The sequence below is a fragment of the Platalea leucorodia genome (genome assembly GCF_965183815.1).
Source record: "Platalea leucorodia genome assembly, chromosome: 15".
NCBI lineage: Eukaryota > Metazoa > Chordata > Aves > Pelecaniformes > Threskiornithidae > Platalea > Platalea leucorodia.
The window spans coordinates 5,147,598-5,172,951 of record NC_138837.1 but is presented as its reverse complement, the minus strand read 5'-3'; the positions used below and the strand labels follow the sequence as shown (position 1 = coordinate 5,172,951).

Below are 25,354 nucleotides of genomic sequence, written 5' to 3'. Positions count from 1 at the left end.
GTTGACTTTGCACTGAAGCACATGAAGACTTCTTTGGCAATCATTCACATTATCTGAGTTCTAAAACCCAAAGCCGTCAAGGGCAGAAATTTTTTTCAATTCTTCGCTAGTTCTGCTGATGTTTCTCTGCACCTATTGACACCTCTGCACTACAGAATTACCATCTTAAGAAGTACAAGGCAATGGCCCAGCCCCCAAGATGATTTTGTGTTACATGGAGGGAAGGATCCAGTCTACAGATCATTGCAGACTACACCAAAAAAAAAATCACAGAGACAGAGAAAGAAGTACAAGACAAGGTTTTCAGCATTTCCAGTTTCTTTCAGTGCCTAATGCTAAGAAGCTTTAGGAAGCAATTTTTACACTTCAATGAAATATTAATTACCAGCCCTGCTTTATTCAACCAACAAGGTAGATGATGATGATGTTGAGAAACAACAGATTTTAATAAAACTATGAGCCTTACAGTATCTCTATGAGGTCAGGAAGCACTAGTTATCCCCTGACCCAAAGGTGAGGGTGTGACAGAGTGACTGTTCTAAAAACATGTACTATTCATCTGAAAAAAGCTGTTTAGTCCTTCATGAACATAACACCTACTTTGGACTGGACTTTTTCCTCTCAAGAAGTGCATCAAATAATGTGCAGTCCATATTTTGGCACTGTTTAGAAACAGGGTTTTATCCATTAGATTAGTATGTCTCTTACAAATAATCCCTTATAATGGGCTGATTAGGGACTCAATAAACTACAAGAACATCTGAGATTTTAAAGGAAACACGTAAAAGATTTTGCTTTCCTTGAGTCCAGACATGAATTTCAACCAATATTAATCTACTTAAGTTCCCTTTTGGTTCTATGTTAGAAGTCTCTACTTACATTAAGGCCAAGCACACAGCAGGGCGAGGGGGAGCCACACATCTGTGAATACAGCTAAACCTATTCAGTTGCCTATTTGTGTAAACTAGCAGCGAACATATTAATTATTACCTAGAAGACAATATATTCAAATGCAGTTTTTCATAAAACAGGAAGAAAAAAAAGGACACAATGAGGAAAAAAGAAAATTGATATGAATAATGCTAGACTCTTTTTCCCCCTTTCTCAATAAGAGTTAAAATCTTAACATATTGATTTTTATATATTTTCTGTTTATCTGTTTTGTCCACTATAACTCTGCCAGTTGCCCCAGGCAATCAACAAAGCTATGCTTGTTCAGCCTTTGATCATCTCTGTGCTAGAAGATTAGCATATGCATACTCTCATCCTCCCCTTTATCCTGTTAATAAAGCTCCAAACTCCCTCTGCTGATGTTCAAGAAAGCAATCCGCTCCAGAGCCCCCAATGATTTGCCCCCATTCCCTCCTCTGCTCAGGACTCAGAATGCTAACTACTATGCACGAGTTGTGTAAGTGCTTATCCACCGGCCCTCTGAGGAGCAATTCTTACTTGTTTGATGCAGTCCACGTTTGACAGACGTTCCTGGATCAGATTGGCCCAAAGCGCGTTGGGAATTTCCTAAAGAAAGAACAAAAAAAGGCTGAATATTCACAATTGAGTTCAAAAGGAATTTTACCATGCAGGCATATTCCGGTTAAAGGTGAACTGAGATGTCTTCTTAAAAATAAATAAATAAATAAATAAATCTGTGCAAGTCCCAAGTCATTAACATAATATATCAGAGAGTTAATAAGGGCACAAAAATCAGTGTTAAAGGTAAGCTGAACACAAAGCCTCCATCCACGCTTTTTTGCACACTAACATGGAAGCGGTGCCAAGTTTTGCACGCTAACACACACATTGGACCTCAAACCTGCAAAGGGATCCATAAGAACGTCACATCCACAAGGAGCCCTTTTTACCACAAGTATCTGACCCACTGCCGCTTCAAACGTCAGTGGACTCGGCGTTAGTGATCTTAAGAGCTATCAGAATCTCAAACACAGAGCAAATAACAGAGAGAGTCTGATTTTCAGGAGATTTGTTTCATAGTTTCAAGTAACTCTCGCTCTTTCATCACCCAGAAAGTTTATTTAAAGTACACTTTAATGTTAAAGTTAATTTTAATGTTAAATTTAATTTATTTTTAAACTCAGGAACATGAAATGCAATTGAAACTGCAAGTACCAAGATTTTCAGAAGTGCTTTTTCTTTCTGTGACTGTTACTTCACGCACATCTAGAGATATTTTGTAAGACAGTATTTGCTATCTGACAGAAGAACAAAGTTCCTCTATAGATTTAGCATTTTCCCCCCCATAATATTTCCTCCACTATTGTATTAGATTTCCAGACAAGAAATTACCAATACCCTTCTTCCCTTCTTGTAAGAATTTTCTTCACTATCTTGTTAATTTAGGCCGTCATTCTATGCTGAGCTTGGTTGAACAAACTCTATGTTAAGCAGTTAAAATTGACAAAGCCTAAACCTTCGGCCATGCCAGTCAGAGCAGCTGTTAATCACGGGACTGAATGCCTTGTCTCAGTCTCATTCATTTTGTCATTATTGGTAAAATGAATACTCGGAAAAAATTCCGCAGTCAGATTCTCCACTTCCCAAGTCAAAAAACTTATCATCTTTCACTTAACGATGCGAGCTTGACTCTTTGTTCCACACAGTTCCATATGTTGTGGGTTCCCATCTCTTTTTCGAAACAAACAGTCTGAAGGACATAATCATAAAAAAAGAATATTTCTGCAGGCTCATGAAATGAATGTAAAGAATGTAAATGAATGTAAAGAATGCTAAAGAATGTAGATAGATATAATGAAAATGTGACTAACTATGCGGAAAGATTTCATAACAATCATCTTCATTAGATCATGAAACAATTTCACCAGGAGTGGTGGACACACTACCACAGGAGGCACTTTAAAGGCGAGTGGAGCAAGCACTCCAGAATACACAAAGAGACCGGTCCTCGGCCGGCTGTGGAACGGACAAGGTGGCCCAGTCAGGCAGTGGGTTTTCTTGTTTTATTTATCTCTACTGTCCCCAGTTCCCAGTGCCTTTCCTAATATCAGCCATTCATAAGGCAACATTCAAGGTAAGAGAGAAAGAAATTGCTGTGTTTCTTGAAAGTCAGCAGGTCCCATAGGGTGGTGCGTCAAAGCCTCCTGCAGCCTCTCGCTGCTGGAGCCTGGGTCTGTGGCTTTGAGTCTGTCACCTTCCAAAGGTGCCTCATGCTGCTATCAGAAACAGCTAGCGTCTTGCTTACTTCTTTGATGTGTCACGTCAAGACAGGCTAGCGACTGCTGGGGGTCCACTCTGCTAAGCCTTGCCAAACCAATTTAAACCAAAATTATACTAACTTCTTTCAGTGCAGTGGTATTCTTAGTCCTCTCTTTTGAGCGGGGTTTATTGCACAAAAACAATCAAGGAGACACATGCGGGTATTTCAGTGGTTTAGTTCCTTCTGCTCTCTGTGGCTCAATTCCAGTCTCATTTCCTGGTCAGTTTTCTTCCTACTGAGCAGTGGCCTACAAAATCATTTTCAATAGCTTGCTCGTAGAATGCCTAATTATTCAACTAGAAATCATTAAATTTTATACGTATCAGAAAACACATTAATTTCTCTCTCATAAACACTCACATAAATATATCATGAGCCTGGTAGATGGGACTTCACCTCCCAGAAATCTGCAATAATTGACAATGACACACATACGTTTGATAACTGCAGAACCGTATCTTCTCTAAGGCACTCGGAGCCTGTCCCAACACCCAGGTTAGTTAATGGAAAGCCCTGCTGCTTGAATTGTTAAACCTTCCAAAAGCCATGGTATTTTACGTTCAGACCACTCTTCTATACACACTGGTTTAATCACTATTTCCATACTTCTGAAAAAACTGTACTCATTCCTGATTAATTTCAAACATTCCATGTTATTTCAGGGACATGATATTTCATCTTACATACCTGATCGACTCAGAGTTACGTTTTGGCAATCTTTTCATAAAACTGCTACGCTTTCTGTTGCCAGGGAGGGGGGAGCACTTTCCCTAGACCCTTCCATTGGAAGTTTTGGATATATTTGCCCTGAAAACAGCTACAGCTAAAAACTTCTGACTTGGTTTGTTTTACGGTTTGCACCTCAGAGAGAAAATCAGTCAAGTTTAAAGAAATTGGGTTTAGTATTTTGAAAATCATGAATGTTTAGATTTAGCTTGTTCAGATAAATACACATGAAAGCCGGGTTTTTTGATGTATACACAAGACTGGAACAGTTCTATTTGTTCCTTCATAGTGGCTTGTCCTGAAATAGATTAGAATGCTGAACATCCATAGATAAGGACGTCTTTGGTTTTCCTCTCTCCTATTATATTTCTTCTTAAAAAGCACAGGCATATGATGCAACTGTGGAGTAGTTTTAAGTCATTACGTAGTATGCAAACAGCTTAACTGCAATTTAGTATAGCATTAAGAGCACACCCATCCCATAAGCCCACAATTACCACAGTTGTTTCAACTCCTTATTTTATCCAGTTAACAGGAAAAGTGAAACATGCGATAGCTCATCATTAAACTTCACTATAGGAAACATCTGAAGGTGCTTCCTATTAACATTATAATAACTAGAGATGAGGGAATAATTTGCAATGATTTATCCAAAAATGTAGCCTCTTTTTCTGTTCATGGAATATTTATTGATAGCTCGTGGTTGTTCAAATTTATTGAATATTCAAAAATATTTGACTTCTTTTCAGAATATTTTTACATGCAGAATGATCACATTTTGCTTTGAACAGTCAATATTTAAAATTCACTACCTGAGCTGTGCTCATTAGTAAGTGGCCAGGTGTGTGTTAGTGAATGATTGCATGTCCAACTTTCAAAATTGAGCTTCAGAGAATAATCACATATTTTAAATACGCCTTCCATGAATTCTTGTGCCAGGAAAACTCAAATGCATTAATGTCCACTGGAAGTGAACACAAAAGAGATGAAAGCTTGGCTAAACATAAGTAAGTAAAATACGTGAACAAACATTTGCAGACCTTTTTGCAGCGTTTGTCCAGATCTAGTAACACTGGCCTACTGACCTCAAAATGAATGACCTTTGGCACCGGGGTTAATTTAGCCACAGTAACCTTATACGCGTGAAATGTTCCTCTAACAACGTTAAATTGCGTTATATGATCTTCACACCAGACTTTCAAAAACACGGTCTTAGTTCCCGCTTTTCCTCTTTCCATTTATTAAATTGCTTTGGCCAGGACTACAACTTTTTAATGCCCTGGTTGTATCAAAGACAGTATAAACAGCTATTGTTCTGTTCCCGAACAGACATTCAAACCCTATTAGTGCTAATGGATGTTACGTAGGCTAGAGGAGTCAAGTTTACCACTTGCTTCAGCAGAACCAGGGGTCAGTTACGGCAAAAGCAGATTTAGCCAGCAGACATGAATCAGTAAGGGAAAATATAGCTCTTGAGATGACAATTTGGCTACATTTTACGTCATAGTAAAGCTTGCATTGAGTAAGAGGAAGCCAGGAGTTCCCTCCTAGTTTTAGGAGTTACATTTGAAGAATCAAACTCATACAAAAGAACAAAAGAAATGATTTAGTGAAAATGTTCTTCTAGGATCTAACGCCTCAAAAACAAAGGCAAACTGCACAGTACGAAACCACCACCAGATTCTGCTCTTCGGGCACTCCTTACTACCTGATTAGCCTTGACATTTTTGACTTTCATCTTCCATACCATCCATCTTTTAAAATCAAATAAGCCCAAAAGGACACCCTTGAAAGTGCATCTGTATAGCCTGAAATATGTTAATAATTACAGTAATTAAACCAAAGGGAATTTTTGCTTTAAATTCTCCCCCTCTAAGTTGAAATTTATGAATCTAGCAAAACAATCTTTAATAATTAGAAAAAGATTTCAAAGTACATATTCTCAATAAGAATCATTTTATATCATCCCAGCCAAGAGCAAATCTTTTTGCCAGTAAGTTCAGTGAGTTCTTTCCTCTCAGATCTTTAAGTATATTATTTGAGGCATCTCCAAACTTCATTCACTAATTCAGTGTAATAAACACTACCCTATTTTCAGCCTAGTTTTCTAAGGAAAAAAAATTAATCCACGTATCACACCATCTACCGTCTCAGTAAATTATGAATCTGTTGGCCAATTTCAATCAAATTTAGCAGCGGTGTAGCATTCTCACAGAAATGAAATTGCTTCAATTTTTATGAAAATAGGTGACGAGGGAGAAAAGAGAAACTCAAACTAGTGGACTTGCTGGAGAAAGTCACAGAAAACCAGACTTCTTCCATTCTATGACTCATGGAACACCTTGACATCTGGAGAAAGGAATCAGCTAAAAGGGCAGGAATCAGAAGCAGAGATGCTTCTGTGTATTCAGGATAGTCTTTCAACATATTTTTTCCAATCTATTTGTCACTAGCCTTTAATAACAAGACAATTACACTGCTGATCAACTAATCCTGTGAGTCATGACATCTGGAAAAAATGTTCCTTGGACCAACCCCTTTGAACATTAGTTAGGAGGCCCACAGCGAAGCATGAATGGATTTAAAAACCTGTCTGGAGCAAACCAGGTACTCAGAGTTGGGTAGAGCACAGCAACCCAAGAACTGAACTATCTCCTGAGTCGGTTGCTATTGCCTTGGCTTGAGAGCTTCTAGGGTTTTCAATAACTGACTGGATTGTCATACTGCTTTTGAGCTAGTGCACCAAGTAAGTTGTGTCATGCTACAGAGAAATCAAGCATGCACAACTAAGTAGCTCTGTCAGATCAAAAAAAGTTCTTTGTGTAAGTATTTTCCAGAGCATTTTGTACCAAAAGAGACCTCAGAGATTAATGCTTATTTTATTGAGATTATCAAACATGCTGAAACAGAAGATGCTTTGTTTAATGATATAATGAACCATTCTTTAAACTGTATTGTGCATACCTGGACTTCTCTCAATTCTGTTGCTCATGTCTAGGGTTAGTGTTTTCAAGACCTCCATTACTTTACATTGCCTTCCTCCCCTGCCCCTATTCTATGTCCTGACACATTTTTATCTTTGTTCATATCTTCTCATCTAGCAGAGGTTACCCTTCTTCTCTGAAAGGCCCTGTACCTACATATACACAAACCAACATACAAACCACCATAGATACAAGAATATTGAGTCTGACCTGCTCAATTCCTAGCAATGGAAATCATGGGAATGCCATATAATTCCTCTTCTGTGACATGAGAACTACTATTATTATATCCTCTTACACACCTCTTTTCTTTCTTTATATGCCTTTGCTTCCTTTGTCAGCGCTAATATTTCCTTGAATAACAAAGTCTCCTGAGAGATACGTATGGCATCCAAATGTTTACAAAGCCACATTGCCTGAGAGAAGAAGAAAAAAAAATACATGTTGAAATATTTGGAAAGAAAATGAAGCATTTTTTCAGAAGGCTGCAGAAAGACAGAGTGTTTTCCTAGCCTTCCATTTAAGTAAACAGACTATCTGTGTAACTTCATGCAGTTTCTTATAAAGATGTTCAAGAGTCTACAGCTTTGAATAAGGTCTTTTTCATTTACTGCACTATAACACAGGATTTAAAGAAGGAAGCATTCTTCCTAGCATGCACACACCACCATCATCTGCAAAGTTTCTGTGGTCAGCTTTCTCTGTGCTTCAAATACAACTTTGACATTTTCAGTTAAGCGGTACCAGTGGACGTGGCAGACAACTGGCCATGCAAATGAAGCAATCCACAATATTGGAATACCACAAACATGTAACTATGGTACTCCTCCCAGGTTAATCAGGCCTGCTAAAAAGCTGGGAAAAAAAAGGCAGGCAGAATTCTGTTGCATTATAGCAGTACCACTACCACTACCCGCGTGAGTTCTCGCAGAGCTCGCTTGAACGTTTCCATTTAACCTGGAGCGTAACACACAGGCATACCCCTTAGGAACGCCACCCTTCAACTTGTCGTGTGCTCTTCTATCGCTTTGACAATTCTGAAAATTATTTTCTCAGAATAAAATTTTCACAAGCGCTGATCTCAGTAGAAAGTAAAAAGGTAACTAGGCAGTGTTATAACATTGAAGGTAGCGTACTTACAACTGTAGTTTTCCCAGAAGCAGGTGGACCCAGTACACAAATTCTTGGAGCTGTGAAACAAGAATATGTGAATGTCAAGATGCAGAACAGCAAAAATCCCAAATGGTTTCCCACTATTGCATTGCATAATATAAATGTAATCACAATGAAACAATTATTTCAGTTGGATATCTGCCCAAATGGAGACTTCAGGATTGGGCTCCACTGGGGAAAAAAAAGGGGAAACACTAAGTCAGTGACAGCTGGGTCTTCCTTTAATCTCCATGGTCAATGAGATTAATACTCTGACTAAACATGCCACTTAAGCATATATATATATATATATATATAAAAAAATATCAATAAGCATATATATATATATCAATCAATTTAACCACATGGATAGTTTAGTGGGTGAACCAGAGCATAAGATATGAACATTTCCTTATCTGAGTTTGACTTTTATTCCCAAAACACTGATTTAGACGTAACACGCTTTGTGATGAAAAAATATTTTAGCTTGTACATGCAGGACAAGACTATTTAAAAGTGACTATTATCATAATCATAGAATGGTTGAGATTGGATGGGACTTCCTAGGATCATCTCTCATTTCTCTTACACAGGATGGTAGTATAAATACTTTTTACTTTGGCAAAGCTTTTGGCTCTCATCACAAAAAATTCAATTTCACGTTTTAGTTTCATCTAAATAGGTTGTGTCAGGGTTCGGAGAAGATGTAGATATTGCAAAATTAAGCACTCTCTCTCCCCTTTTTGACAGCTACCTTCAATTTTTCTAGTCATCGTTAAAAGCAATTTTCTTTGTCTCTGTATCTTGTGTTTCTCTACTGCATGTCCCTCTCCTTTCCCTGAGGGGGCAAGGTGGGAAAAATGCATCCCAGTTCTGAGGAATTCTTAATCCAATGCCTACAGAGAACACAATAGGCATTACCGCTGTAAGCTTCATTGGGAGTGAATTAGAGGCAAGACAAACAAGGGAAAATGGAGTAACTCTTAGGAAAGTATTTGGGACTTTTTCCATGAACACATCTTGGGCTGCAATCCCTTGAGCTGTCATTTTATATTAACATCGCTGATGTTTTTTCCCCTAAACCTCGGGGAAAAAACCAAACCAAAACAGAATGTGTACAGAAGGGATTGATGAGTATTCACTGGGAGTAACCTAGGTGAAAACAGAGGAGGGATCTACTCACCCCAAAAACCTCTTCAGCTCTTGATAACCAAGGGAGATACCGGGTCTGATGGCAGCAGACAGGGAAGCATGTGAAATGTATTTTTATGAGGCCTTCCATGCACGTAACAGTTATTGGGCAGGTGCAATTTTTAAACATACATGAAACCCAAATTACAGATTCATCTTTACAAAGTTATCTGACTTGGAAGGTTTAAGAAAAACTCCCCCCTTATTGGTTCTTGCAAGTGCAACAGAACTAGTACACAATGTAGAAAAATACTTTAAAAGGATACATCAGCTGTTTTTATCACCTAATTTCTTTCAAATGTAATGTGATTAAATCCTAGGGTTTTTTTTTAATCTAACACCTTGAAACTCCAGCCCGGTACTTAGGAATTATTTATAAACAGCGTCATAAAAGAGTGCTCGGGTGCCAACACTAATCAACTTCTTCAAACCACTTCAAAGAAAATCAAAAAACCTTTCCATCCACAGATCCTTTTGAGGTTTAACTAGGAGCATGATTTAAAATTCACAAGAAAACCCTTAGGTATTGAAGCTTTAATACACAGCTTTCTTGGACAAACGTTTGATAAAAAACGAAACATACCATTATATACACCATATCATGCTTTAATATTGCCCAGGGCTACTGTAAATGCTCACTTTGTACTAAATCTGTTTTTCTCTCTGCTTAGTGGCTGGCAGCAGATGGGGCAGTGTAATTCACTGATTTACTCATTTGCACACTTGTAAGACTCCTGTAAAGCATTCTCCCTAAACATATGACACAAGGGCACAACCAGGACACCACTGTATGTAATGTTTAACCCCCTCCAATCAGCAAACAGTCAGTATTTAGTACTGGAGGTCTGGACCAGCAGCTAAACGAAGTCAGGAAAATCTAGAAACTGCCTTTTTCTTCAGTAACAAATCACATTTCATTCCGTATTTAGTCTTGATGAGGTGTTACAGGATTTACTCTTCCAAGTAAAGTAAGTTTTAACATTCAACAATGATTTTAGTAATAACAAAATTAATCCTGGAATAATGCAAAAGAACAGCTGGACTCACTGCGTGCCATTTAAGTCCAAAAGATTCTATGATTAATATATGTGACAAAATTTGCTTAACTTGTAAGAGAAATCCTTTGTCAAACAGGAAAAGCACATAGTACATGAGGAACATTCTTGCAGAACTTTTTTACATTTCTTCAGAGGTTTGACTGTAAAGGAAGAATTCACAGAAATGCCACTTGCATCCTGAAAGCTTTTTTTATCAGCACAAACCAAGATACAATGTAGAAAACTCGCATCTTTGTATATGAAAGAATTATCAGTCTTCATGTGGTTCTTTAAGGCTTTTAGAAGGATCACATGAAAGAACAATAGTACAGAGCCTTAAGCACAAACACTTAGCCACACGTTTGACCTATGAGATTTTCAAGACAGTTGTAAGCTATAATCATCATTAGACTTGTTTATATTTTTAAGAGTACTTTAGATCCTATTATTAATTAAAAAGGTTTTCTAACTTCACACCTGGGATAGATGCAATGCTCCTTTTCCACACATCTCTGTTTGAAATTTTCTCTAGGGCTAAAACTGTCTAGCAAGGCAAGATCATGAAAATTCATCACTTTACTGATGGCTCTAATAAGGTTTTTTTTCCCCTTCTAAATAGTCAGCACCTTCTGCCATGATCAAAAAGTAAAATCAACTCTGCTACAGATTTCTGTTACATTATTTTCCATATAATTTATTCTTAAAACAACATTTAGGCTTATATTTTAATTGGAGTTCCTTCCCTTTCTTAATAGGTTTTTCCAGACCAAAACCAGACAGCGTTTTTCCTTTGACAAACAACTGCTGTCGTTCTATCTTTAGCCTCTAAGTACTGAAGTCATGAAATGGAAACCTGCCTAATTCTGTTCAAATAATACCGTGGGGCTTAAGGACAAATGTTAGCTCGATGCGAAGAAATTTTATCAGCATTCTATCAAACCGCATGAAATTCTTCCGCATATTTTCCATGGGTCTATAAAACAGATTGATTACTCATGCTGCCCACATCAGAAAAGGCTGGACACAATTTGCAGGATTTGATTTTTTTTTTCCTTTTAGATTTAGCAGCATTTCAATCAACATCCATCTGATCACCACCACTAAGAGCTCACCGCACCTCTAGTGATAATTATTTCATTGATGCTGCAGCAGAACTTCCATAATGGTTTACTATGGTTTTTAAAGAAACATCAAAGCAACATGACACCAGCTATCCCTGACAGCTCATGCAGAACAAAAATTATAGTTCAGTTGTGCATATCCAAATATAATCTGCCTAAGGGTGAACAGTTTGTAAATCAAATAATTTGATTGAGTGTACACGTTTTTATTGTGCAGAATACAGACTTCCTATTCAATTTACCAGGTTTTGTTATACATACAAGTAGGCAAGCTCACTGTTCCTTCAGCTGAGATGCCACTGAGCAGTGGAACTCATTAACAGCACCCAGTAACTAACTAATCAAAAAACAGAGAATCTGCCAGCCCAGGTAGAATAGGAAACCAAATTTACACCTGACAAAAGGAGTAATTAGCGAGCTTAAAGACAACAGGAAATATCAGATGGGGCACAGAATGCATTAATAATTGATACACTAGAACTCTTTGTTATTCCCTTAGAGGGTTTCATTGTTATAACTGTTAAAGTGCATTTTTTATTAGATTACCCACTAAAAAAAGAAATTAAAAGCATCTTACCTATAACTATTCCAAAACGCTCACCTTTTTCTTTTTTTTTTTTTTTCCCCTCAAGACACAGTCTGAAAAGTTTTATCCATCATTTGCCAACTCAAGCACAGATTTCAAACAGCTGTTTACAAATAAGGAATTGAACTATTTATGGTGTCTCAATTTTCACTTACCATCGTCGTTGTTTTGCTTTAAATGGTTTATCATAAACTGAATGGGATCATCTGGCTTATGAATTAATAGTTCTTCAAGCATGTTCTGAAAATAAATAGGACAAAGTCAGAGGAAAATTTAACATAGCTATGCAGTCATGATATATTCCATTCTTGCAGCACCGTTACAATGAGGATCTTAAAGAGTTTACAAACGTTTTTGCATTTTCTCAAGGTCCCTTTCACAGACAAAATTGAGACTATGAAACCTACTTTAGATGCTGAAAAAACGAAGTAAAGCATGGTCAGAAAATTGCTAATTAAAAAATAAGCTATTTGCTATAGCTTATTTATGATACGTATAGACACCAGAACGGTTTGGTGACTGCACGTATCATACAGACCACCTCGAGTCTGGTGCCAATAATGGTTGAGTCAGCATTGACTTAAAAACCATCCAAGGAGTTTTGAAAACAAAGACAACTTAAATTAGTATCTCTGCAGGGCAAGTTAAACCTCCTTCTTGAGCACATTCCCACAAGTTTCCGACTAGCCTAGAGGACTGCAGAGCAGATGAGACCTGCAGAAAACACACAAAACCAACACCTAACCAAAGCCACAAAAGCAGCACATCTCACTTTTGTAACTGTACCCGTCTTCCTCCTACATGAAAGGGGGGGGGAAGGCAAAAAAAAAAAAAAAAAAAAAAGGCTTAAAGCACTCCCTTAAACGTCTATTTTGGAGCCCATTTTCCTATTAAATGTTTGAGGTTATACAGGGCCTTGCTTCAGCTCCCACCGATAGCAGTGGGGATCTTCCGCTGGTTTCAGTGAGGATTGTAGCTTTCCAGGCAGAGAAAGGAATGACACTGAGAAACACTAATTCCATCCATTTTCTTACAAGGCATTTCAGCACAGCCATGAATTCTGTAATTAAAACTGAATATCAAACAGCAACTAATGTTCTGCCTTAGATTACCTATTGAGATGCTCACACTGGAATAGGATGTCTTTTTCTAAAAATCAGTCATAATGCTTTAATATTTGCAAGTAAATTCCATAAAGTCTGTACATTCCATAAAATTTTATACTCTAACCAATTGATTGTCTTTTATTAGCGTGGCCTATTTTCCTTTTCTGCTTCATCCTCTTCATTAGAATAATTAAAACACTCAATATTTTTTATAAACTATTTCACATGCAAGTTCTAATGCTTCAAGGTCTGGGTAGCACATAGCATAAAGTATAAAAATTGTATTTTTATTGGAAGTTAATTTAAAAATTATTACTTTCCAGCAACACTTATTTAAACTAAGAAATTGGAATTTGGCACTACAATTATCAGCAGCTTTAAAATTAACAAACCTAGAACATTTGGTCTTAGGATTCCAAAGTGTTCAGGCTGACGGCGATTGATACTTTCGCTATTTCGTGCCCAAATCCTACCGTGCACTTACGTGCTTCCTTCATTTTATCCAGTTTAATTTTACACGAGCAGTTCTAGTCATCTCTGGGGGATGTTCACAGTTTGGGTCTCACGTTTTAGGTTTCACATTTTGAGTTTTGTCAATGTTTAAGTTCAGGACAATAATCGCAAGCTTGTTTGTTTGTACTGTTGTGTTGTTACAATACAATTGAAGCATGAAAAGAAAACAACACTCTGAGTAAATCCCATAAGCATTTGATGTAATATGAGGACCTGCAGCTGCATTCAGTGCCTCACGGCATGCAAAACAGAGTGTTTCCATAAAAACCCCACAGATATTATGCCACGCTGGTCAGACTAAACGGCCTTAAAGTTACACGAAAAAAAAGGAGAAAAAAGTAAAGGAAAGAAAAATAAGCATTTGTGTGTTTTCCAGTGAGATTTGAAAAAGTAAAAAGGCCTTAGAACATACAAATCCGAGCTATGAGAAGAGTTAGCACCGGTACACGGGGGGAGTCTCTCCAACAGGTTCTCATAACCGAGCAGCACCAGAAGATGCAGTCCCTCGCACGAAGCTCCCCATGCTCGACAGCAGGGCTTTTCCCAAGCCCGCAGAACAAACCATACCTTTCTCTAAGGCAGGGAAACCAACCTTGCTATTTACTGAAACCACAACGATGCTAGGAGTGTACTTTTGCTTTATTTTTGACACACATCTCCACAGAAAAGCCCCAACAGCAGCAGAAACGCACGGAGAAGCGGTTTTAAAGGGGTAACGCCGGTGAGGAGGGGCCCGCGCCAGGAAGGGCGAAGCCCTTTTCCCGCGCTTAAGTCGTTACTGCCTCTCCTCCTCCTCCTCCTCCTCCCTGGCCTGCCCGGCCCGCCTTGCCTTTCCCGGGCTCAACGCCTTCCTTCCACAGGCTGCCTCTTTCTCCCGCAAAAAATGACGTGTGCGAACCCCAGCAACAGCCAGGCTGTTATTAAAATAATTAATTAAGAGAGCCCTCAGCCGGTGCGCGTTCCCTCAGACGAGGGCACCCACCCGCGCCTTTCCACGGGCGCCCGTTACCGGCGGCGGGGGGAAATGGCCGCGGCGCTGCCCCCCGGGCGAGCCTTCCCGGAGCCGCCCCGGGCTCGGGCCTCTCCCGCCGGTGAGGAAACCGGTCCCCCCCGGGGCCAGGCCCGCGGTCGCGGGTACCCCTCGCCGCCCCCCCGGGCCCGCCAGGCCACCCCCGCGCTCCGGAGGGGGCCGGGGCGGGGAGTCCCCGCGGTGCCCCGGGGCGGGCGCGGCCCGTTCACCTGCAGGAGCCGGAAGAGCTCCCGCTCCTCCGCGTAGGCGCCCACCGGCGGCGGCCACAGCCGGGCGGGGGCCTCCATGGCCGCCCCTAGCAACCAGCCCCGCCGCCGCGCCGCGTTGCTAAGGAGCGCGTCATCACGCCGCGACGCAAAAAGGCCCCGCCCCGGGCGGGGGGGGGCGGGATAACTGCCTGGCTAACAGCAACGGGGGTTGACGTCATCGAACGGCGACGCGCCCCACCCCGGTGAGGTGGAGCGCGACGTCAGCGCGGTTGCCAGGGAGACGGCGGCGCGGTTGCCGGGGCGACGGCGGCGCGGCGGGCGCTGCCGGGGCCCGGGGGAGGGCGGACAGGCGCTGCCCGCACCGGCCCCTCGCCGCGGGGCCGCCGAGCCGCCCCGGGCCGCCCGCCGCCGGTAGGGAGCCGCAGCCGGGGGCGGAGGAGGGGGGGCCCCGGGGGGCGGGAGGAGGCGCGGGTGGTGCCCCGGCGGGCAGTGGGGACGGCGGGGGGGCCGCAGGCGGGGCTCCCCCGGGAACGGGCGGGGACGGGGGTGAGCCGCGGCCGCGGGCCCCCCAGCTCCGCCAGGATATACTGCCTGCCCAGCTGGAGGGTCGGAGCCACCTGGGCAATGGTTTTACGCCGGGTAAGAGAAGGCATCTCTCCCTTCGGTCCTTTCCCAGCGCTGCGTTTGATGCATTGCCCCATTATGTTTGCAATAGACCCACTAGGGTTTATGGCATCTGATTGTCAGTGGTCCCCTCTGGGTTCTCTGCCTCTTTTCGCAGCATCATTACTACCTCATTGACTTACTGTTTGGGGCTCTGGGACTGCAGAGCTTTGACACAACATATCTTCTCTTTTTTTCTTCTTTTTTTCTTTTTTTTTTTAAAGTTTTCCACTAACCTACACAATTCCAACTCAGGTGAAAGATAGAGTTACATATGCAGAATTGCATCATTTCTAAAAAGTAGCTTCCTTTCTCTCCTTCTCTCCCAAAATCCAGGAAGGGGGGAAACATGAATGAGGTAAAGGAGGCGCTAAGAAACATAGAGCAGCACTACAAGCTCTTCCTGCAGCAGCAGTTTACGTTTATCGGAGCACTGCAACGCACCCGAGAGAACGCACACGACATGATCAGACCTGTGGCAAGCATCAGCCAGGTACAAAGCATTCAGCACAAAGTTCTCTGCTGATAAGAACAGGGACCGACGCAGGGCTGTCACACACTTGGGTCTAGTTCAGGGATGAATAAATGTTTTTACTAAGGGAAGATGCACAAAAACTCTCTAGTAACGTTTGTGTATAACTCTGCAAATCAGTGGCAAAAGATTAAGTAGGGGAGAGAAATACCTATGTTAGGCCTTCCCATTTACAGAGGAAGGGATTTTATTGCTGAGCATCACTTTATGATTTAGTTTAACACCATCGTTTTGCTGCTGAGGCATAGCCAGAAATACAGGGTACAAGAAAACAATCAAACCAACCCTCCTTCCCCAGCCACACATGGAATCTGTAATCCTTAACTTGTAGTAACCAGCATGCTTGCCTCTTCCCCCTGGTATTGGTGCTGCTGTATCTTTCTATAGTGCTTATTAAAAATAATGGCTGTGTTACAGAGGTAGGATGATGGATTGAGGGCTGAAAGTCCCAAGTGGTCTAGGGGTTTTCTGAGCTGGTAAGTGAATTGTCTTGGAATTTTTATAGCATGGGATGTTTTAGGTGGTGTGAAGAACTTAGACCACCTGCAGGCAGAGGGGGAAGAAAAATCTAAATAAAATTAGAATTGTGGATGTGAGACAGCAGAACCCAGGCACAAAACCCAGATGGATGCCAAAGCCAGAGTGAAAGCCAAGCTGCTGTTAGGATTAAGGCACGGAAGTGAGCTGGTTGTCTTCTCTAAGGGCTGACTCTCTCTAATACAAGGGCTTTGCTCAGAACATTGAAGAGGATCGTGACAGACATTATGCTGAACCATTTTTTCCAAAAATAGGCACTGAGATTTTGTATAACATTGTGCTGTTTTTAAAAGTGCCGATATTTCAGTGGTACTGAGCAAGCTTGGACTCCGCTTGTTGGCGGAGGTGGAAGGCCTGCTTGTTGTGGGGCTGAAACCTCGTAGGTAACAACATCAGCAACTACATTGATCCATGGCATCGTTTGTGATGCAGTAACGTGAACTTAGTGGTGGCAAACTGTACTGCACGGATAGCCCTGAGGGTACAACCACGTTACCCCGGGGGAGGACGGGAAAGGGAACAGAGCAAGGCACTGGGGAGAACAGGGAGCAGTTGGTGCAGCGCACACTGGTGACGCGTTCTGCAGGAACCGAACCGCTACCAAAGTAAGCTCACTGGGGACAAAACCAGACATCCATTTTATTTCACCACCATTCTCCTGAATCAGCCCGACCCTATTTTTAATTTTGCATGGGAGGGCGCAAGAATAAAAGGAACAAATGCAGAAATATGCGTAGGCTCAGCCTACAGCTGCCTTGACTGCCAGCTTGCTTTGCATGTAAACATAGACAGTACAGAAAAAAATGATCTTGCACTTGCACATCGTTGCATTTCTAACCCCTGAAAGCTGTATGTGGTAGCATTTTTAGTGTTGAGTGATGACATTTCTCAGAGAAAAAGTGGAGAGCATAGTAAGGTGGAAAGGTCGAAGAGCACACCACGGTCAGGCAATGGCAACAGCTCCTTAAAGACTTCTACATGGAGCAGGGTGTAAAGTCAAATCCCAAGTGGGTTTGTGAGACAAACTCCTCAGTCATTGCTTCAGCCAGAGATTCAAATCACCCAGTGAGTCCCAGCACTGCAGAGCCTGGCTCTGGTCATGACATCGGCCCGGTGCAGGGGCTGTCCGTGAGCTCCCCCAGCTGCAGCTCAGCTGCTCATCAGCAGCTGGCTACCGCAGAGCTGGGCAGCCCCTGCAAGCCGTTGTTCCTGTGGTCCTGGTCCCCGTCCTGGTTACGCAGGTACATGAACTCTCTGTTGTGGATGTGGACAAAAAGAAGTCCTGTTATCCCATTGGTGAACATCCAGGCTAAAATGCTATTCTCTTTAGGACTATTTCTGCTCGCAGCAGCAATAAAAAATCCTGCCAGTCGCAAGGACACAACGCTCAGTGAACAGTGTGGAAGGAGGAATCTGTAGTGGAAATGGACCCTTAGGGGCCATTTTTTATTTTTCTTACAAACCTGCTGAGAATTTGCCCAAGCACATAGCATGGCTTTTCTGTATGCAGGAACTGTACTGACGTTGGAACAGCTACTTCGTTCTTGTCTTGAAATCTTACAGAAAGCACCAAAGGTGTTAGGGTCCAGCTATGACTGCCAACCGGCCGCTCAGTATTTTATTTTCTGACCACTCACGTCTGAAGTGCCTGTAATTTCTTTGGAGAAGATACTTAATCTCTTGGCACAACATTTCATCATGCAATGCCATTCACTCTGGGTAACAAAAATGCTCAAGGCAAATAGGGAATATCATTGCTCTAACAGGTTAGGAAGGACAATTTAGATTAAATGGGTTTAGTTTGGAGTCACATCCAGTGGTGCCAAATAAAGAACCATGGAGAACGCACGTATGTGCAAACACATCTACGCTGTTACTCCAAACCAGGCCCAGTTTGGTCGCCGCCCTCACCTCCCACCCCGCTCTGCCTAGGCGGCCGTGGCAGTGGCAGAGGGTGCCCTGCTCAGAGCAGACAGAAACCCCCCCTCATGCTCACCCTGTTTCTGCAGCGCTTGCAGCAGAGCTGTGGCTTTGGCTGCGGTACTCCTACACGTCTTCAAAGAGGGAGGAAGGCTCCCTGGTGTGCTGACGAGCAGATCGGTTACCCCAGCCTTCTTCAGTCATGATGAATGACAAGCAAACGTCTCAGGCATGTTCTAGAACTCTTACTACCTGCCACTGTATTGCAGTTTCCATAGCGGCTCACGCCTGCGGAGTCACAAGAGAAAGCAGCTTCTCGTCACTAACCTGAGCAACTTTGCAGCATAAGCTGAACGTCAGTTAACACGCATGACTGTCTTTCCCCATGTTGCGCTCTACAGGTACAGTCCTACATGGACCATCACTGTAACAATTCCACGGACAGGCGTATCCTCAACATGTTCCTAAACATCTGCAACGATCTAAGCAAGCTCTGCCACAAGCTGGAAACCGTGCATGCTGGTAACAACATAACCAATGGCATTTTGGAGAGATGCAAGCTGCTCCTTAGCCACAGCAACGATCTGAGCACCATCCGAGCTAAGTAGGTCTCTCCATCAGCTTAGTTTCTTTACGGCAATTGTCAGTGCCGGGGGACTGTCACAAGAACGCGTATTCCCACTTGACTTCTCCATCAATTCTGTTACAACATCTTTCTGGCTTTAGTGAGGGTACAGGGTGCTACTCAGTTTACTATTCCAGCTGTTGGGAAAACATTGCCAGCCTCCGTTCACAAAAAGGGGTTTTGTTTGTTTATTCCTTCTTTTTACTGGTGCATGGAAGGGCATACGTAGGCAGGTTAGTACCCTGAAGTCCCATGCAATGCTCAGGCAGTTTACCTCCTCCTTCCTCCTGTTCCCGCTCTGCATGTAGCTAATTTCTGTGGGGCGGCTGTACATGCTCCTGAACTCTTCCAGACCTAGCCCAACAGCCAGGACGGCGTGTTTGGCAGGACTCAGTTCTCAAGATGCAATTCTATCCATGCCTTTCTGTTTTGGGGAAATGGCCGGCTGCGCATTTCTGCCTTGCCAGGGGGTCTCAGGGTGACGCTGGGGGCTCACCAGGGTTGCATTGCTGGGACTACTCTGCCAGTTGTTTCCTTCTGTCCCACAGATACCCCCATGATGTTGTGAATCACCTGAGCTGTCATGAAGCAAAGAATCATTATGGGGGTGTGGTGAGCCTCATCCCCATCGTTCTAGACTGCATGAAGGAGTGGGTAACCCACACCGAGAAGCTGCCACGGCACACGCTGTATAACGTGAGTGGTGGAGGTGCCATCTCTGAGAAGAGGGCACCCCAGAATGCACCAGCTAGGGCAGCCATTTCCCAAACACCACCTTCTGTGCACCCTGAAGCTAGTAACAAAGGTAATGTACAAGTGCAGGGGAGTAAGCATGTCCGGAAGAAGAATCTAAATGACACAGAAAATCACAGTGGGAAACTTAAAAGTCCCTGGAAACCACCAGGTAGACACGCCTTTTAAAGGATCAAAGTTCATGCATCTTCTGCTTACCACCTTTAATCAGGTGGCTGATTAAAGACAGTGAAACGAATACTAGAGATCCTTCCTGTCTGAGTCCGCTTTCTGAAGAGCGAGCCCTGTACGCCAGCCTTGGACAGATTCGTACTCTCTCCCTTGCTGATGTTTCCACTCCCCTCCTTAAAGCTGTATCCCAACAGAAGTAGCTGTAGCTCTACAGCTGGTCCCTTGGACCAGCACTGCGGTGGGAGCAGGGAATAGTCAGGAGCAAGCAGGTTCTAATTGCTCAGATACGAATCTTCGGTAAGCTACTTGAAATGGGATTTTACACTTTCTCAGACTTCTTTCTGAGGAACACCCACTCACTTGTCGAAGCCGGAGGTGTGAAGAACCTGCACGTCTGAAGGACGTGATGCAGAGCAGCAAAGGCCTCTCACTATGGATTCAGACATGTGACTTAGTCTGATTTAATCTGAGAAGTCCGATTTAGACTTGTCCCTAAAGTTCCCTCACCCCCATTGAAATTGCCTGGTTATTTGGACCAAAGAATCGAAGTCTACAGAACACTGATGATGTCTCCCTTCCATGCCACTGGCCACAGGAAAGGCCAGCGCGCTTTAGCTGCACGAACTGTGCTCTGCTGCATCCTTCTTGCAGGTTCTCACACCACTGCCAGTACGCACCACTCAGAACACCTTCACTGACACGTTTGACTCCTTTGCTGTCAGAGCTAGAGGTGTAAAGGAGGGCAAACTTCATTTTGCACTTCATAGTTTGGTGTATGACGGTATCCAAACTTGAATAAAACACCCCTGTCCTCCCCAGAGCTCTGCAAAGCTAACAGTCATTTCCAGTCGACGCGATTCATGGGAATCTGGTGGGAGCAGAGAGTGAGAAGGCCATTTTCAGATCATTCCTTTTCAAATTGCAAGTTGAGATGTCTGTGTTTTCCCTTTTTCGAGATGAGAATCTGGCTTGCCTAGCTTTCAAGGATGTTATGAGGCTTAGTTCATTAAAACTGCAAGGCATTTGAAACAGTCTCACGCTGCTTTTATACCAGCGCTTTGCAATTCCAGCACAGTGACTTTACACCAGTGCTGAAAGCCGCTTGCTTTCCAGCCTGCTTAGGGAGGGTCAGCGGAGTCCCAGGCTCTCCCCATTCCCTGGAGCCGATACGCATTTTTGGTGGTGCTTTTATTCAAGCACTATTAACTACAAACTTAAGATCTCGATAATGCAGTGTCTTCCCTGTGTCTGACTGCTCTTTTCCCCTCCCACAGGCAAATTAGCTCCTGTTCTTTGCTTCCTGCTGGAAGACACTCCTGAATAAACAATTTCCCCTTGCGTACCTGGCTCAGTTTGCTAAAATTGTGAGAAAAGTTCTGCCTGAAGATAACTGTATTTTGGCAACAAGCAGCCAAAAAAGGAGAATTAATACAGAGGAGGGAGCATAGGAAGGAATGGTAGCTCAGATGAAATGGGAAGTATTTTCAGGAGCATTTGTACTCCTCACATAACCCCACCTTCTTTTGCACTTTTTTCCCCTTCCCCTGTCCACATGTGCTGCAATGCAACACATCTATCCACCCTGGAGCAGAGGCCTATTTTTAGGAGACATCATGATCCAACTGAATTGAACCTTGGAACTCAAAATGGTAACGAAGCTTGCCAGGGTCACAGGGAGACTCCTAGGCACTACTGGGGCCACAGCCAGCTAAATGTGACCGTCACCTTCTCAGGCTTTATTTGAGAGCCCTGTTGCAGAGGCAGCTTCAGGCAGAAAAATCAAAGTTGCTCGCAGCTGCCCTGTTGTGTTTCACGTTCCAAAGACGAGCGTCCGATGACAGGTGCTGTCTCGGAAAGTTTTTCAAAACAAGTACACGCTATGTGGACTAAAAGATGACAAATGTTGGGGACACAAGGGACACTATTCCCAGATCTTCTTTCCAGCCTTCCTCACCCTGTCATATAGTTTAAATTTGAACACGCAGGCTCTGCTGAGACCAAAATTATCCTCCAGTTTGTAGTTCACTTCCAGCTTCCATGCTACAGCACAAATTGCTTGTCAGAGCAGTCCTACCACCTCCGAACCCTGCTGTTTAAAACGCCAATGCCGTTGTCCATTCGTACTTAGCAAAGGCTGCGATACACGCAAGAAACACAGTTCCCAAACCTTAATAATAATTTCTAGCCTAGCCCTATCCTTTCAATCTGTCTTATGCAGCCAAAATTTTAAGACACAAGCAGAAAAATGAGTGCATAAAACTTGCAGTCTGAGGTTTGGTAATGACATGACCAGAATCTGTTGGAAGCCTGCAAAGTTAAGTCTCACAAAAACATCTAGACAAATTACTTAATTTCCATACAAGTTCTCCTCTTCCAGAGTGGATGGACACTTCAAAAGACAAAAAGATACAGTAAGAATTGTTTTTCCCTACTACAAATCAAGCTGTTTGAAGAATTTACATAAACAGGATGTAAATGCCAAACACAGAAGTGCAATAAAGTTTTACTTCAGCCTCCGTGAGCATAAAATTCCAAGATACTGAGAAACCAGGCAGGGCCCCAGACTGACTTACCTAGAGATCTGTCAGCCAGTCCAGGAAATAAATGCTGCTTTTTTTTTGTTCAAAGACTGAAATCGAGATACAGGCCGGTAGTGGCTGATCTCACCAGAACGGTGGCCTCCACAGGCTCTGAGGGATCTCTGTGCTGCCCTCGATGCAGCCAAGGGTCGAACCGGGCTTTTGTCAACCTGTAACCAGGCCAAAATACTCCGGGCGTTAAACCCCTGGGTCAGCACCAGCCGCCAAGAGGCCGGGGTACGGCTCAGGCCCCGGGGAGCTGCGATCAGGCCTCAGGGATGGCGGTGGGCGCTTCAGGGAGGGAGAGGGGACCCTCGGCATCCCCAGACCGCCACCGCAGCCGGGGCGAGGCGAAGCGGCGAGCTTCGTGGGGCCTCTAGTGGCCGCCTCCGGGAAACGCCGCGGGAAGCGGCGGGGCGAGCGGGCAAAGGCTGCTAAAAAACCGATTTTAAGCGGTTCCGACAAGGCCGCTGCGCCGCCATCGCGGGGCTGAGGGGGCTTTGCGCCGCCTGCGGGAGCCGAGCAAGGCCGCAGCGAGGCCGCCCGCGCCTCCGGTAGCGCGGTGGGCGCTCCCCCGTCCCCGCCGCTCTGGCAGCTCCCCGGGAGGCCCGAGTGCCCTCGGCGGTGGGGCAGCACCCGTTGAAACCGAGCTTTTGGTCAACTGAAAAGCAAGCGCCACATCGCTGAGCAGAGACCGCTTTGAAAAAAACCCATAAATAGTGTTAAAAAGATCGCCCCGTGGGCCCAAAACCAGCGGGTGCACCTGGACGGAAGAGGACTTCAAGAAAAAAGGTTTCGCCAAGCAAAGCTCACAAACATGGAAATCATGAAGACCATCAGCCAAAATTATTTGGAAGAAAGTTTTCTTCTGAAAAGTAAAGCCTACGTGAGTGCTAACTAACCTTTACTGGCAAAGCTCTTGCTTCTACGAACGTATGAAGGAAGTAACCCAACTCTTGCCGATTTTCTAAACCATTTTGTAACCACTTACTTTTAAAATCCACCAGCAGCTAAGCAGTTCCAATAAATCAAGATCAATCAGCAAAGATACTTTAGATTCAGGAAATGAAATTACTTCCTTCCCTAATGTCTACTGCATGTTTATTACTTACAGCTGGGTTATGAACTACCAAACATACTACTTCGCATTAGTCAGTAAGGAAGGTGCTTTATTTTTCTCTTTTTGTACCCTAGTGGATGTACTTCTGTGAGTAATATATTTTTTTTTTTTTTTTTTTTACACTGGCAAGTGCAGCTTCTCAATGCTAAGCTTGTTAAGGGATATGCAAAATGGATTTAAAATAAGGTAAGAGCAAATCAAAGTCACTTTCTGCTTTGTTTCCATTTCACTTCCACTGGGCTGGAGAAGTCATCCCAATGCAGAAGGCCCACAGACAACTTTCTGTATCACCTAACCCCAAGATAATGTTTATGGTAACTTTTACATAAAATTCTCCAAAAACACCGTTACTCGGCCAAAGCGCGTTCACGAACAGATTGTGTGTCACTCACACCATCCCGATGCACGCGTTGGTCAAACTGAAGATTATTATACTCAGTCCTTAATGCTGAGGTTTGTGTATGAATTTCTAAATTGCTTTGAGCAGCCTTTCAAATATTCATTTATTTCAGGGGGGGGGGGGGGGGGGGGAAAGAAAGAAAGTGCCAGTCCAGAAAAAAGAAAAAGCAAACCAAGAAAACAACTTTAACCTCCTAGGCTGAGCCTACAGCAAAATGGCCCCAAAGCTCCCCTTGGTTCGAGAAACTGCCCTCCTGCATGCACAGCGGCTCTGGGGCAGGGTACGGAAGAGAAAAGCGCGTAGGCAGGACACAGCGAGCCAGCCAGCTTCTGACAGCGTCCCCAGCTTTGCAAACCACAGTCTCTGACAGTTTCAGCTATTAATTTGTCTAATTGCTGTGTAGTCTCTAGACTACATGAACAATGCCATACACAAAGCTAATAGGCAGATTTGCAGTACTGAATTGTTTGCAGTTAAGTTAGGGATTATACCGGCACATCCTCCCCGAGTTTTTCACAGAAGAAAAAAGACTTTGCCTCCATGCAGAAAAATGAGCTTCTAACAATGAACCCCATTGCAAAAAGGGGCAGAAGCACTTGGCTGCTCTGTACTACGCACAACTCAGAAGATGCTTCGATACTGAACTCGTTTCTGCATGTTTTGTCTCGGCACAGCTTGGTCCCAAAGAGGTCGGCTTGCAGGGAATTTAACACAGAGTAGTGCAAAACAATACATTTTATTTGTTCACAGTTAAACACAAGCAACTGCCTTGACATTTTAGAACATTCTAATAAGGACAGCAAAACCTCCTTTTGGTTTAAGTTCTCTTTAGCTTACGATTGTACCATTTCCTCGTATTTCATATTTATGGCATTTAATGTGGATTGTTTAACATGCTTACAAAGAGCGAGGCAGGGAACAGATTAACTTGACAAAGACAGCAATTTTAGATTTAACTAAAAGCAGTCAGTTAAAAAAATCTGTTTCCACTTCACTGATGGGACCCCTTCAAACAAACTGCAAGTTAACTACATACAGCAGATCCATGATTTTTAGACTTACAAAAAAAATTGCAAAATTTGTTCCTCCATAATCTTTGTGGTCCATAAACAAACCTAAAGTGGTTTCCATTACTATCCCGGTGCTAAAATCCTTTTTAAAAGAAGA

The 25,354-nt window shown here is 43.1% G+C and overlaps 2 protein-coding genes across 2 annotated transcripts in view; one reads left to right on the top strand and one right to left on the bottom strand.

Moving 5' to 3' along the window:
- The window catches only part of AK8 (adenylate kinase 8), a gene marked incomplete at both ends in the record, with an annotated part of 73,700 nt that extends 58,735 nt beyond the window's left edge, over positions 1–14,965 (bottom strand). The window contains 7 exon segments of the mRNA XM_082327370.1: positions 1,450–1,518; positions 7,245–7,358; positions 8,083–8,132; positions 9,278–9,284; positions 9,286–9,322; positions 12,181–12,269; positions 14,888–14,965. Of these exon segments, the coding sequence (XP_082183496.1) occupies positions 1,450–1,518; positions 7,245–7,358; positions 8,083–8,132; positions 9,278–9,284; positions 9,286–9,322; positions 12,181–12,269; positions 14,888–14,965 (444 nt within the window).
- Positions 14,966–15,222: 257 nt separating this feature from the next.
- On the top strand, positions 15,223–24,306 carry SPACA9 (sperm acrosome associated 9). Its single transcript, XM_082327626.1, has 4 exons — positions 15,223–15,298; positions 15,887–16,043; positions 18,941–19,143; positions 19,713–24,306. Exons 2-4 carry the CDS (start codon positions 15,900–15,902, stop codon positions 20,083–20,085), a joined length of 720 nt encoding a protein of 239 aa, XP_082183752.1. The 5' UTR covers positions 15,223–15,298; positions 15,887–15,899; the 3' UTR covers positions 20,086–24,306.
- Positions 24,307–25,354: the final 1,048 nt, after the last annotated feature.